Source organism: Mandrillus leucophaeus, unplaced genomic scaffold, assembly GCF_000951045.1.
Source record: "Mandrillus leucophaeus isolate KB7577 unplaced genomic scaffold, Mleu.le_1.0 Scaffold3, whole genome shotgun sequence".
In the NCBI taxonomy this organism is placed as follows: Eukaryota; Metazoa; Chordata; class Mammalia; order Primates; family Cercopithecidae; genus Mandrillus; species Mandrillus leucophaeus.
In genome coordinates, this window is record NW_012103142.1 from 8,727,176 (window position 1) to 8,739,394 (window position 12,219).

Below are 12,219 nucleotides of genomic sequence, written 5' to 3' on the forward strand. Positions count from 1 at the left end.
TGAAGCCCACAACTATCCAGTTAAATATGACAGTCTTGGGTTTATTTGTGAGTGTTTAAAATGTCCAGTGTTCAGTAGTTGTCAGGTGTTCTTACCACCTCCCCGCTCCCTCAAACGCTCCCTGTTTCCGGAGTCCAGGAGAAGCAGTGTCCAGGCAGAGCAGTCTCTTGCCAGAGCAGAACAAGGAGTCCTGGTGGCCAAGTAGCACGTATGCAGGCTGGGCTGGTCCCTGGTGGGACTTCTCCTGGGCTTTTCCTCCCATCGTCTTCCTCACGTGTCTCTCAGCCCTGCAATAGTCCAAGGACTCATGTGGCCCCTCTCAGCACCACCTCCCATCCCTGCCAAGTCCACTCTCGATTGGCTGTGCTCTCCAAGCTCACCTGGCAGAGTTTGGAGCTGGTGCCCTGGGTCATGGCCACAGTCTGGTTCACTAGGTGGATGTGTCCCTGGCTTCTGTCCATGCCAGGCTGCAGCCCAGAGGGCGCTGGCTGCTAGAATCTTGATGAGAAAGATGCAGGCCAGGAGGAGAAGGACAGAAGTGGGTGGGAAGGGGATTTCTCCTTCCAAGAGGCTCCTTGGAGAGAAAAGAGGGCAGATGGGAGCCTTGAGATGGCCTACAGATTAGAATCTTCTCTCAGGGAATGAGGAGAAACCAGGAGCTTCTAGGACCTCAGCACACCTCCCCACCCAGCACCATCCCTGGGATGGGTCTTTTTGGGGCTTTGGGAGCCCATAGTCAAGAGACTTGAGTTCTAGGCATGCTCTGCCACTAACCTGCTGAGTGCACTTAAACACACCACCTTCCCTCACTGAGCAGTTTTCTTCTGTATGCAGTGCTATGCCATGGGGGTGTGTGTGTACACACGTGTGCTCAGTGGTTATATGAGCAACGTTTAAACACCACTACACAGGCATGGACCAGTCAGAACTGATTCTGGTCCTACCAAAGAAGCAGAGATCTGGGGGTCTTAGCTTTGTATTAAAGTACTAAAACTTTCATTGTTACTGAATTATGGGGATGTCTGAGGCTGCCAGGGGAGGGGGGGAGCTGGTATTCAGGAGTCTTAAAGCAGCTGCTCTTTACAAACCATTATAGAAGTCTTCCAATAAATGAACAACTGACACAGTCACACTAACTAACTAACATGTAGCAGCTGGTGGAGGGGTGTTTAGATAAGACACATCCAGGGCCCTTCAGGCTCTAGTTGACTTGTAATTTGTAGTTCAGGATGCCCAGCCCCCACCTCCCGTGGGGCTCTGCAGGGTGGAAGTCTGCCCGCGGGTTTTAGGAAAGAACCACTGCTGTACCTGGAGATGCTGTGCTCCACATGGATGTCCTCGAAGCTCTCAGACTCCCCGGGGACCCAGAGATCTCCAGCATCCCGGTGATCCAGGGGGTCTATGGGAGGCAGAGCCATGAGCCTCCAGCCCCTTCCTCCTTGAGGCAGGGGGGAACCTTTATGGGTGGGGTGAGGTCCCCTAGGCACTGGTCCTATGTAGATCAAGTCATTACACTCCATAAGCCTCAATTTCCCCACTTATAAAGTGGGCAGTTAGGAACACTTCCTTAATAGCAGGGTTACCAGGATTCCATGACAGCACCTCTAGGCAGTGTCTAGCACCTCATCAGAGCTCAGTAACTGCAACTCCCCCCTCCTTCTGCACAGGGGCTAAGAAGAGCGAATGCAATCGTGGATGTACTTGAAGATCCTATCTAAACTGTCAAGCTATCTACACAAGCTATGGGTTACTTTCATTTTTCTGTCTCCCTCTTGGGAGTTGGCTAAGGGAGTTCACTGCCACCCGCCATCCTTAGAAAAGTGGTGGAGGTGGGGTTTGTGTCTAGAACTGGCAGTCTCGCCTGACCTCCCCACATCAGGCAAATACTACTCCTGACCTCATTTCCATGCTAAAGAGCCATACTGGGAGAAGGGGTTGGAAAAGAGGAGAGTCAGAAACGGCCTCTGTAGTCCCAGATTTGTTCTCCTTTGGGGACACAGTTGTGTTCTGAAGACTCAAGCAGAAAGCCTTCTTGGAGGGTGGTCCCTGCACAAAGCTCGGGGATGGAAAGAGACACCGTGGCCCACCTACTCCCACCTGGAATGGCGATCCCAAGACAGTTCAGTAGCAGGAGGCTTGGAGCACATGTCACACCCTGCCCCCAAATGCCCTCCCCCACAACAAAAACTCACCGGAACCCTGTGGGGTCAGCAGGACAGACACCACCCTCTCCATTTACAGATGAGAGAATGGAGGCCCAGAGAAGGGAAGCACATTGCCCAGCACAAGCAGTGTACTTTTCTAGGGCTGATTTTCTGTACCAGGTTGGTGCTTCACTTACGTTGATAGGACCATTGGTTGGTTGGTGAGGGAATAAATTAATCTCCTCCTCCTCCTTAAGGACTTCCCATCATGTTCACATGCTAACTGGATGGAGATGGATAAAGCTGTTTGGGCAAGCAGGGACAAGGCCAGGCTAGTTCACAGAATGCCTTAATGCAAAGTAGAGAAAGGTGCCCTTCTTGCAGGTGATGCAGCTCTGCACCAGGGAACACAGTCTGGCAAAAGGAGTCCGGGCTGGGGAGTGGATTTTGGCCCTCTTGTGCAGTGAGCAACCTGCACAACTATCCTTGGTAGCCCTGAGTAGGGAGATGAGACCCACACGATGGGTTTTCCCAGGATTCCTGAGAGCCCAGTGGGTGGTTCTGCACACAGATGCCCAAAACATGAGGCTTGGAACAGGGGCAGGCCAGAGAGGCAGCCACTGCCCACTCACCTGCCAGCACCTCCACCAGGACCTTCCTGAGGGTGTCAGCCTCACTGCCATGGAGGCTTTGGCACTGGTAGAAGCCCGCATCGTGGGGTTGTAGATTCCGCAGTGTAATGGTGAGAGTGCCGCCCAGGGTATCATCTGTGATGGCTGTGCTCCCATTCCGCCTCCTCAGGAAGGACAGCAGCCACAAGTTGTGCGTGCTGACCACGCGCTGGCATGGGCCCTTCTCACCCAGTTGGCGGCACCAGGCCTTGCGCCTCCCCCAGTGCTTCATGGAGTCATAGGGGCAGGACACCTGTAGGGACTGGCCCTCCACGCCCTGGAACACTGTGGTGTTGTGGGCTCCAGACAGCTCTGGGGAGGAGACATTCATTCACTCCTTCATTTACCAAATACGCATTGAACACTTGCTCTGTGCAGTGACCTAAACAGACAAAAACCCTGCCCTGAAGGAGCTTAGGTTCTTATGCAAGTTGGGAGCAGGTGGCACAGCATGTGTTTGTGGGAAATTGGGAACCAGGAAACCTGGGACCTGGGTTTGGTTTTCTCACAGTTGGTCTTGCTGGGCCTCCTTGGAGAAGTAACTGACCCTCCCTGGGTCTATTCTGGAGACACTTGGTCTTAAAATCCCCTCCAGTTCTGTTCTGCACATCTCTTTGCTGTCATACGGGACTAGGATCTCTCCTCTCGGCCTGGGGCTGGCTCTCCCTGCCCCGCCACTCTTGCTTGCTCTGCAGCCGCCCACATTGGTACCAACTTTCCTGACCTTTAGCTTCCAGCTTCCCTATTTCTGTGGCTTTGTTCCCCTTTCAGGAAGGACCCGTCTCGGAGATATTTTGGGGGAGACATGAGGCTGCTATTTTGGGAACCCTCCTTAGGGCGGGGGAGATGGGCTTAGAGCACCAGCTTGTTGCTGGGGCAGGGGCTGCAGCAGAAGCCCCCAGAGCCCCCTGCTTTGACTTCTCCTCTCTTGGTCCTCCCTTGCCTGCCATCTTCAACCATTACTGTGACAGAGGCTTGAAAGATAGGATTGGACGTTATGCACATGTACCCTAGAACTTAAAGTATAATAATAATAAATTAATTAAAAAAAAAAAAGAAAGAAAGATAGGATTGGGAAGCTGGTGGCCTGCCTTTTGGAACTAGAGAGACCATATGGGCAGTGGTCCTCTCCCACCTTACCACCTCCCATCCATGCCTCAGGACCCCACCTTCCTCCCCGCCCCCACACCATCTAAAGCTACAGAAACAAGACTCCATTTGGCACTATCTCTCCTCTTGCCCACGTTTGTCCAATGCTGTGGGGGAGCAAAAGGTTCACTTCCCTCAGTGGGAAGAAGCAGTTGTGTACAAAAATTTGGTGTGTCAATTCCCTGCAACTCAGTGATGGAAATCTCCAGGCCCCTCACCTCCCATCAAGAGCTGAGGACAAGAGGACCTTCAGAGCAGGGGAGACAGTGCCCCAAAGATGCAGATGAGCATCCTCAGGTTCTTTCCTCTTTTATAACTGCAGGGGCTCATAATGAGTGGCTTATAATTTCAGAGGCTATTATCAGTGCCAGCGCTCCCCGAAAGCTTCCCTCAACTGCCAGCTAGTGCCTGGGATGCCACTGTTGGCACTCCTTCCCTTCCAATGCAACCAGAGTCCACCAGCCCCTTACATGTCCACGTGCAGGAAGAGTCTGAGGGTGGGCTTTGATACTGGGGAGGGAAGGAGGGTGTGAAGAATATGGGCAGGTTGGGGAGGAGAGGAGTGCAGAACAGGGCACTCAGGCATGCCGAGGACTGCCACCGCCTTCATAATTCACCCCAGGGCCCGCCACCTGCTCCCTAACCACATACTCAAAGTGAGGGAAAGAAGGCATCACAGGGCACGGAGAAGATCCTACCTGTGGCAAAGAGTAAGATGAGCAGCCGAAGAGGCTCCATGCCACCCTTCCCTGGCCAAGGGCAGATGCAGAGTGCCTTGTGCAAGATCTTGTCTTTCCCTTGAACTGCAGAGAAGAGAGGATCAGGCATGTCAGGCGCTGCCCACAGGAACTGGGTTCCTGGGGATTAAGCAATAGTCAGGACTGGGGTCTGGAGGCGGTGCAGGGTGGGGAGGGAGGGGGAGGAGGAGTCGGCCACTGCAGCCCTGGCAGAAGGAGCCTGAGTCTCCCAGACCTCTGAGAAGCCAGCCCACCCTCCTGCTGGTGCCAGCCAGGGTGGTCCCCAGATGGCTGGGGCTGGTAAGGCCCTGCACTGCTCAGTTTCCTTGCAGAGCCTAGCCCAGGAATCACTATCCTCACAGCAGTATTCAGACCCTCCACCAGCTGCAATGCCTGCTGTCTTCTGGCTTCAGCCTCGCAAGAGTTGGAGAACAGCTGTGCCCTCAGAAGCCAGGACCCTCACCCAGCCCCTCTTAGTTCTTCCCTCCAGGGCCGTCATTCCTGCAGTGTGGCAGCAGTTCAGTACACAGCTCTGGAGCCAGACTTCCTGCCTTTCTGGGTGTGTAACCACACATCCAAAACCTACCTGTGTCTGTTCCCTGATCCATACAGTGGGAATAACGATAGTGCAAAGGGTTATCAGGAGCACCACATGGGTTCCTACAGGTAAAGTGCTTTCCAGTAGGGCCTGACACATACCATTCAACAAATATTAACTATTACCATTATCCTAGTTAGCAGGGAAAAGGGAAATGGGCTGTCCATAAGACAGAGAATTTTCTCTCCCCCCTGGAGTTTTCTGCCCAGGTTTAGCCTTCTTGGAACTGTGGGGTGTCTCCTGTGCACACATGCTCACACTGGTGTTTATTTTGTGCACACACATGCTTGAACTCCTGATCATCCTACCCTACAGGACAGGACAGGGTATTTCCCAGAGTTCTGGGGGTAGGGGTGTGTTTTCCTACAGGTACAGGTTCCCATGAAGGGTGATCGAAGCACAGGGACCCACATGTGCAAAGGCACAGAGGTGTGAAATGGCCCAGTGAGTCAGGGATTGGATGGGGAGGCTTGAGGCAATTCTAGGAGTGGGAAATGGAGTTGTGCTGGGAGTGGCAGAAGAGGTTGGAGAAGCCTGCAGGAGCCTGTAGATTGTCAGGGTCTACTTTAGTTTCCTGCAAACACTCACTTCTTTGTTCTTTTATTCATTTATTTACTCATATTTACGGTGCATCTACCTTATGGACAGGGAATGTGCTTGGAGATGGGGAGTTCATAGAGAGGAGAAGACAGGCCTCCACTCAAAGGGTCCACCGCCCAGCCTTGCCCCAAGGGCCTGGGGGCTGAAGATCACTCTTAGGTACTCTTCTAGGGTCTTTTTCTAAAAGTGAGGTTTATTGGCCCATAATTTACATATACAAAAATTTAACCCTTTTAAATGTCTGCTTGTATAAATTTTGACAAACTCAAGCATCTCTATAACAACCACCACAATCACCAGGTCTATGTAACACAATACCATAATATAGAAAGGTTCATTTCACTCAAGCGAGAGCCCTTGTGCCCATTTTAGCCAGTCTTTTTCTCTCTAATCCAGGGCCTGGCAACTACTGAGCTGACATCTGTGTCTGTAGCGTCCTGCTCTTCCTAAAATGTCATAGACATGGAATTAAACAGTATGTAGCCTCTTGGATCAGTCTTCTTTCACTCATCAGAATAAATTCAGCATGCGTGACGTTGCATTTCTCAAGAATGTATTCATTTTTATTGCTAAACCATCTTTCATTCTATAGTTGTACCACAAGTAGCGTATTCATTCACTTGCTGATGGACATTTGGGTTTTTTCCAGTTTGGGACAATTATGACATTCATGTACATATATTTTGTGTGGACGTATGTTTCTATATCCTTGGATAAAATCCTAAGAATGGGAGTGCTAGGTCACATGTAAGTGTATGTTTAAGTCTATGAAAGCTGCCAGGAAGTCTTTTCCAAAGAGGCTGTACCATTTTTACTTCCTCGTCAACGGTTAATATTGTCAGGTTTTAAAAAACCTTCCTAATAGGTTTAAGGTGATATCTCATTCAATTTTAACTTGTATTTTTCTAATGAGTAATGATATTGGACATCTTTTTATTGTTTATTGCCATCTGTACCTTCTTCAGCAAAGTACTTTTGACAAAGTGCAAAATTTTGTCCAATTGTAATTGTTTGTTATTATCATTACTATTGAGCTGTGAAAATTCTTTATATTCTGGATAGCAGTCTTTTATCAGATATGTGATTTGCTAATATTTTCTTCTAGTCTGTAACTTTTTTTCTCATTTGCTTAGCAGCATTAGCAACATCTTTTTTTTTTTGAAACAGAGTTTTGCTCTTGTCACACAGGCTGGAGTGCAATGACGAGATCTCGGCTCACAGCAACCTCCACCTCCCAGGTTCAAGTGATTATCCTGCCTCAGCCTCCCGAGTAGCTGAGATTACAGGCAGCTGCCACCACGTCCAGCTAATTTTTTTTGTATTTTCAGTACAGGCGGGGTTTCACCACATTGGCCAGGCTGGTCTCAAACTCCTGACCTCAGGTGATCTGCCTGCCTCGGCCTCCCAAAGTGCTGGGATTACAGGCATGAGTCACTGTCCCCAGCCTATATGGGTAGATTTTATTGCTGATGAAGTCCAATTCCTTGATTTTTCTTTTTACAATTTGTGCTTTTCTGTGCTCTGTTAAAAAGTTTACCCATCTCAGAGTCACAAATATTTCCTCCTATATTTTTCGTTGGAAGTTTTATAGTTTTAGGCTTTGCACTGTGGTCTATTATTCATTTTTCATTAATTTTTGCATGTGGCATAAGATGCACTTTGCAATTTTTTCAACATATGGATGTCCAATTGTACTAGCATAATTTGTTGAGATTTTCTTTTCTTCATTGAATTACCTTAGTATATTTGTTGAAAATCAATTGACATGTAGGTCTAGTTCTGACTGTTCTGTTCCATTGATCTATATGTCTATTCTTTCTCCAATATCACACTGTCATGATAACTTACTGTAGCTTTACAGTAAGTCTTAAAATCAAACAGTGGTTCTTCAAAATTGTTTTGACTACTCTAGTTACTCTGCTTTGCCATGTAAAATATAAAATCAGCTTGTGGGCTTCTAATCCTCTTCTTCTCACCCCCAAAAACCTGTTGGGCTTTCAGTTGGGATTGCGTTGACCCTATGGGTTAGTTTTGGGGGGAAATAGACAACACTGTTGAGTGTTCCACGCGATGGACACAATTCAGCTGTCCATTTATTTGTTTCTTCTATGATTTCTCTCATCAGTGTTTTCAGTTTTTAGCATACAAATCTTACACATATATTGTTAAATTTCTACCTAAATATTTTATGATTTGGGGTGTTATTTTACATGATTCTAGCTTTCTGTTTCCTAGGCAGAAGCATAACTCGTCATCTCCATAAGTTTTTGTCTTACTTTCTGGTCCATTTAAGCTGCATATTGGCCCCTTGTCCCCACGCCTTCCCACATGAGGAAAAGATCTTTAAACTTCATGGAAAAGCGAAGGCACCAAGAAATCCTTACCAATTACTCACAGCACACATACATCAAATGCTCTTCCTTAAAATTGTGTTAATTTTTCTGATCCCTCGATCCTCATATTTGAGCACAGAAACAGTTCTGAACCACTCCGCTCCCAAGCACAGGATTCTTCTTTTCCCTTTGCTAAATCTGAGTTCAAAGACACCTGCCACCTCACATCTGGGCACAGAGCTTATGTCCTTCTATCATTACATCTGAACTTCATCACTCACCGATGCGTGCATTCATTCATGTGCCGGCCATGGTGTTACAGAACCGTGGAGCCTTTATGTTCCTAGATATGATAGTGACCATTCCTGGGGAAAGCTTCAGAACCAGAAGCATGACTGGACACATGACATGCTCCTGATGTCTAACTTTAACTGAGACCTCACAGCTGCCCGGTCATCCTCTTCAGAACTCCTGGAGGCTCCCTAGTAAGCCCTAGTGTAACTGCTCCAAATCATCACTCTCCTCAAACACACACTTTCACTCTCTTCTCCTTTCTCCCTAGGAGTAAATCAAGACGGTCAAGTATGAGCATCCTCACCCTCTTTCAGATCAGATCCTCCATTATCTTCCTATCCGCACTCAGCCAACCTGAACAGCCAGGAAAGCACTAGGTGTTGGTCAGGACCATGGCCAGTGCCAGCCCCTGTGCTAGGCTGGGGAGGCATGTGACTGGAACAGCTGACATAGGAACAGGCCTCTCAAAGCTGGAATAACCCCAAATTGATCAGGCTTATCGTCAGCCTAACCTGGGACAGCCCCTGCAAAGCCTTGCCTGAGAACTGAGCTTAAGGGGGTGGCTGGTGGTGTCCATTCCACCCTTGGCTGGGGCCACCAAACTACAAACATAAGAGCCCACAAATGCCATTCACTAATAAGTAACCACTTAAGACTTCTCTTTTCCAGTTCCTTTTTTGATTCTGTCCTGCTTTTACTTTATCCTACCTTCCTACATCCAAACCCCTGCCTTCAAGTCTCAATCTGTATCCCACCTCTGATCTGGCTCAGACTTGACCCTTCTTCCCTTCTCTCTCTTCATATTTGTACCATCATCCTCTGACACTTTCAGCTCAGACAGCTCTTCCATTTTAACACTTCCTATTTTCCAAGTTGAAGATCTGAGGTCCTATTCAGGGCCAATGACTCCCCTGTCTAAGCCAGGACATCTCCTGGGGGAGTGTGTGTGTGCACGCGAGTGTGTGATGGCACTGGACTGGGTCTCAGGCAGGCAGCAGGCCAGTCTGTCAGTAGCCAATGGGCCCAACTGAAGTGATGCAGGATGTTAGACCAAGGAAAGGGCTGGATGAGAACTCAGGAGATGAGACGAACCCTGGTGCTAAGACTGGTGCAGACATCGCAGGCATCATAGGGCTGAGGTGAAAGCAAAGGGAATCTCTCCTGCCTCTTGATTCAATCAGAACTGCTCCAGATTCTGGCTGGGATCAGGAAGGATATCCAGCCTGCACATGAGGGAAAAGTGTGGGTACTGAAGCCTGGGTGTGAAAGAAACTAAAAATACAGAGTAGGGGTTAAATACATAGACTTTGGCTTCTTACAAATCTCCGCTTAAACCCAGCTCTGTTATTTACTAGTTATGTGGCTTTGGGCAAGTTTCTTAACTCTCTGAGCCTAGCTTCACTATCTGGGTATGTAAAGTTATGGCATATTGTTAATTGCAAAAAGAAAAAAAAAAAAAGGTAGTCGGTATTATTTTCCTTCCTCCTCATTCTATTTCTCCCTGAAATCTTTCTTCCATCCTCCTGCCTCACTCCATCCCAGATGTCCATTTCCTCTTCCCAGGTGACTGTTCTCTCTACCCTGGATGGTCCCTGGTAACTTGCTTTCTCTCCTAATCCTCTCCTAATCCTCTCTTCCAGGGTCTTTGATTTCTTCACTCCCTCCTGTCCACACATTTCTTCTTTAAAAAAAAAAAAAAAAGAAAAGAAAAAGTTTCGACCTTTTCACTCTGGAGAATTTAAAATATACACAAAAAGAGAAGTATAATAAACTCCATCTACCAATAAGCCATTCTCAACCAGTTATCAACTCGTGGCCAATTTTGCTTGGTCCACTCCACTGTCTCATGTATAATTTTGAAGCAAATCCCATACATAATATTATTTCATCCATAATGATTTCAGCTAAGAGACTCCTTTTTAAAACTGAAAATAAAACCTAAGGACTTTCCAATTGTTTCAGTAATGTCATACATATATTCCAGGCTTTAAAAAAAGTTAGATCCAGATTGGGTGCCAAGATGGCCGAATAGGAACAGCTCCAGCCTCCAGCTCCCAGCATGAGCGACACAGAAGACGGGTGATTTATGCATTTCCAACTGACATACCAGGTTCATCTCACTGGGGCATGCCAGACAGTTGGTGCAGGACAGTGGGTGCAGCCCAATGAGCCAGCGCCCAAGCAGGGTGAGGTTTTGCCTCACCCAGGAAGTGCAAGGGGGAAGGGAATTCCTTTTCCTAGCCAAGGGAAACCGTGACACACAACACCTGGAAAATCGGGTCACTCCCACCCTAATACTGTGCTTCAACAAGAGTCTTAGCAAATGGCACACCAGGAGATTATATCCTGTGCCTGGCTCAGAGGGTCCCACACCCAGGGAGCCTCCCTCATTGCTAGCACAGCAGTCTGAGATCTAACTGCAAGGCGGCAGCCAGGCAGGGGAAGGGGCGCCCGCCATTGCTGAGGCTTATGTAGGTAAACAAAGCAGCTGGGAAGCTCGAACTGGATGGACCCCACTGCAGCTCAAGGAGGCCTACCTGCTTCTGTAGACTCCACCTCTGGGGATAGGGCATAGCTAAACAAAAAGCAGCAGAAACCTCTGCAGATGTAAATATCCCTGTCTGACAGCTTTGAAGAGAGTAGTGATTCTCTCAGCAAGGAGTTTGAGATCTGAGAACGGACAGACTTCTTGCTCAAGTGGGTCCCTTACCCCTGAGTAGCCTAACTGGGAGACATCCCCCGCTAGGGGCAGACTGACACCTCACATCTCACATGGCTGGGTACACCTCTGAGATGAAGCTTCTAGAGGAACAATCAGACAGCAACACTTTCTGTTCAGCAATATTCTGTCTTCTGCAGCCTCCGCTGCTGATATCCAGGCAAACAGGGTCTGGAGTGGACCTCAAGCAAACTCCAACAGACCTGCAGCTGAGGGTCCTGACTGTTAGAAGGAAAACTAACAAACAGAAAGGACATCCACACCAAAACCCCATCTGTGCATCACCATCATCGAAGACCAAAGGCAGAAAAAAACACAAAGATGGGGAAAAAGCAGTGCAGAAAAGCTAAAAATTCAAAAAATCAGAGTACCGCTACCCCTCCAAAGGAACGCAGCTCAGCGCCAGCAACGGAACAAAGCTAGACGAAGAATGACTTTGACAAGTTGAGAGAAGAAGGTTTCAGTCGATTAAACTTCTCAGAGCTAAAGGAGGAGCTACGAACCTAGCACAAAGAAACTAAAAACCTTGAAAAAAGATTTGACGAATGGATAACTAGAGTAACCAATGCAGAGAAGTCCATAAATGACCTGACAGAGATGAACACCATGACACAAGAACTACATGACAAACACACAAGCTTCAGTAACAGACTCAATCAACTGGAAGAAAGAGTATCAGTGATTGAAGATCAAATGAATGAAATGAAGCGAGAAGAGAAGTTTAGAGAAAAAAGAGTAGAAAGAAATGAACAAAGCTTCTCAGAAATATGGGATTATGTGAAAAGACCAAATCTACGTCTGATTGGTGTACCTGAAAGTGACGGGGACAAAGGAACCAAGTTGGAAAACACTCTGCAGGATATTATCCAGAAGAACTTCCACAACCTAGCAAGGCAGGCCAACATTCAAATTCAGGAAATACAGAGAACGCCACAAAGATACTCCTCGAGAAGAACAACTCCAAGACACAGAAT

The 12,219-nt window shown here is 47.9% G+C and overlaps 1 protein-coding gene across 6 annotated transcripts; it reads right to left on the reverse strand.

The window, feature by feature from the left end:
• TREM2 (triggering receptor expressed on myeloid cells 2) lies at positions 1–4,800 on the reverse strand. Of its 6 annotated transcripts, none has more exons than XM_011986669.1 (5): positions 4,663–4,800; positions 2,777–3,127; positions 1,309–1,399; positions 381–574; positions 16–287 (listed from the first exon to the last, which is right to left on the reverse strand). In XM_011986669.1, exons 1-5 carry the CDS (start codon positions 4,790–4,792, stop codon positions 271–273), a joined length of 783 nt encoding a protein of 260 aa, XP_011842059.1. In that variant the 5' UTR covers positions 4,793–4,800; the 3' UTR covers positions 16–270. The 6 variants fall into 6 exon arrangements, with proteins under 6 accessions (XP_011842056.1, XP_011842058.1, XP_011842059.1 ...); XM_011986667.1 differs by having other exon boundaries at positions 28–190; positions 4,663–4,791; XM_011986666.1 differs by lacking the exon at positions 381–574 and having other exon boundaries at positions 1–287.
• Between the last annotated feature and the right edge of the window lie 7,419 nt (positions 4,801–12,219).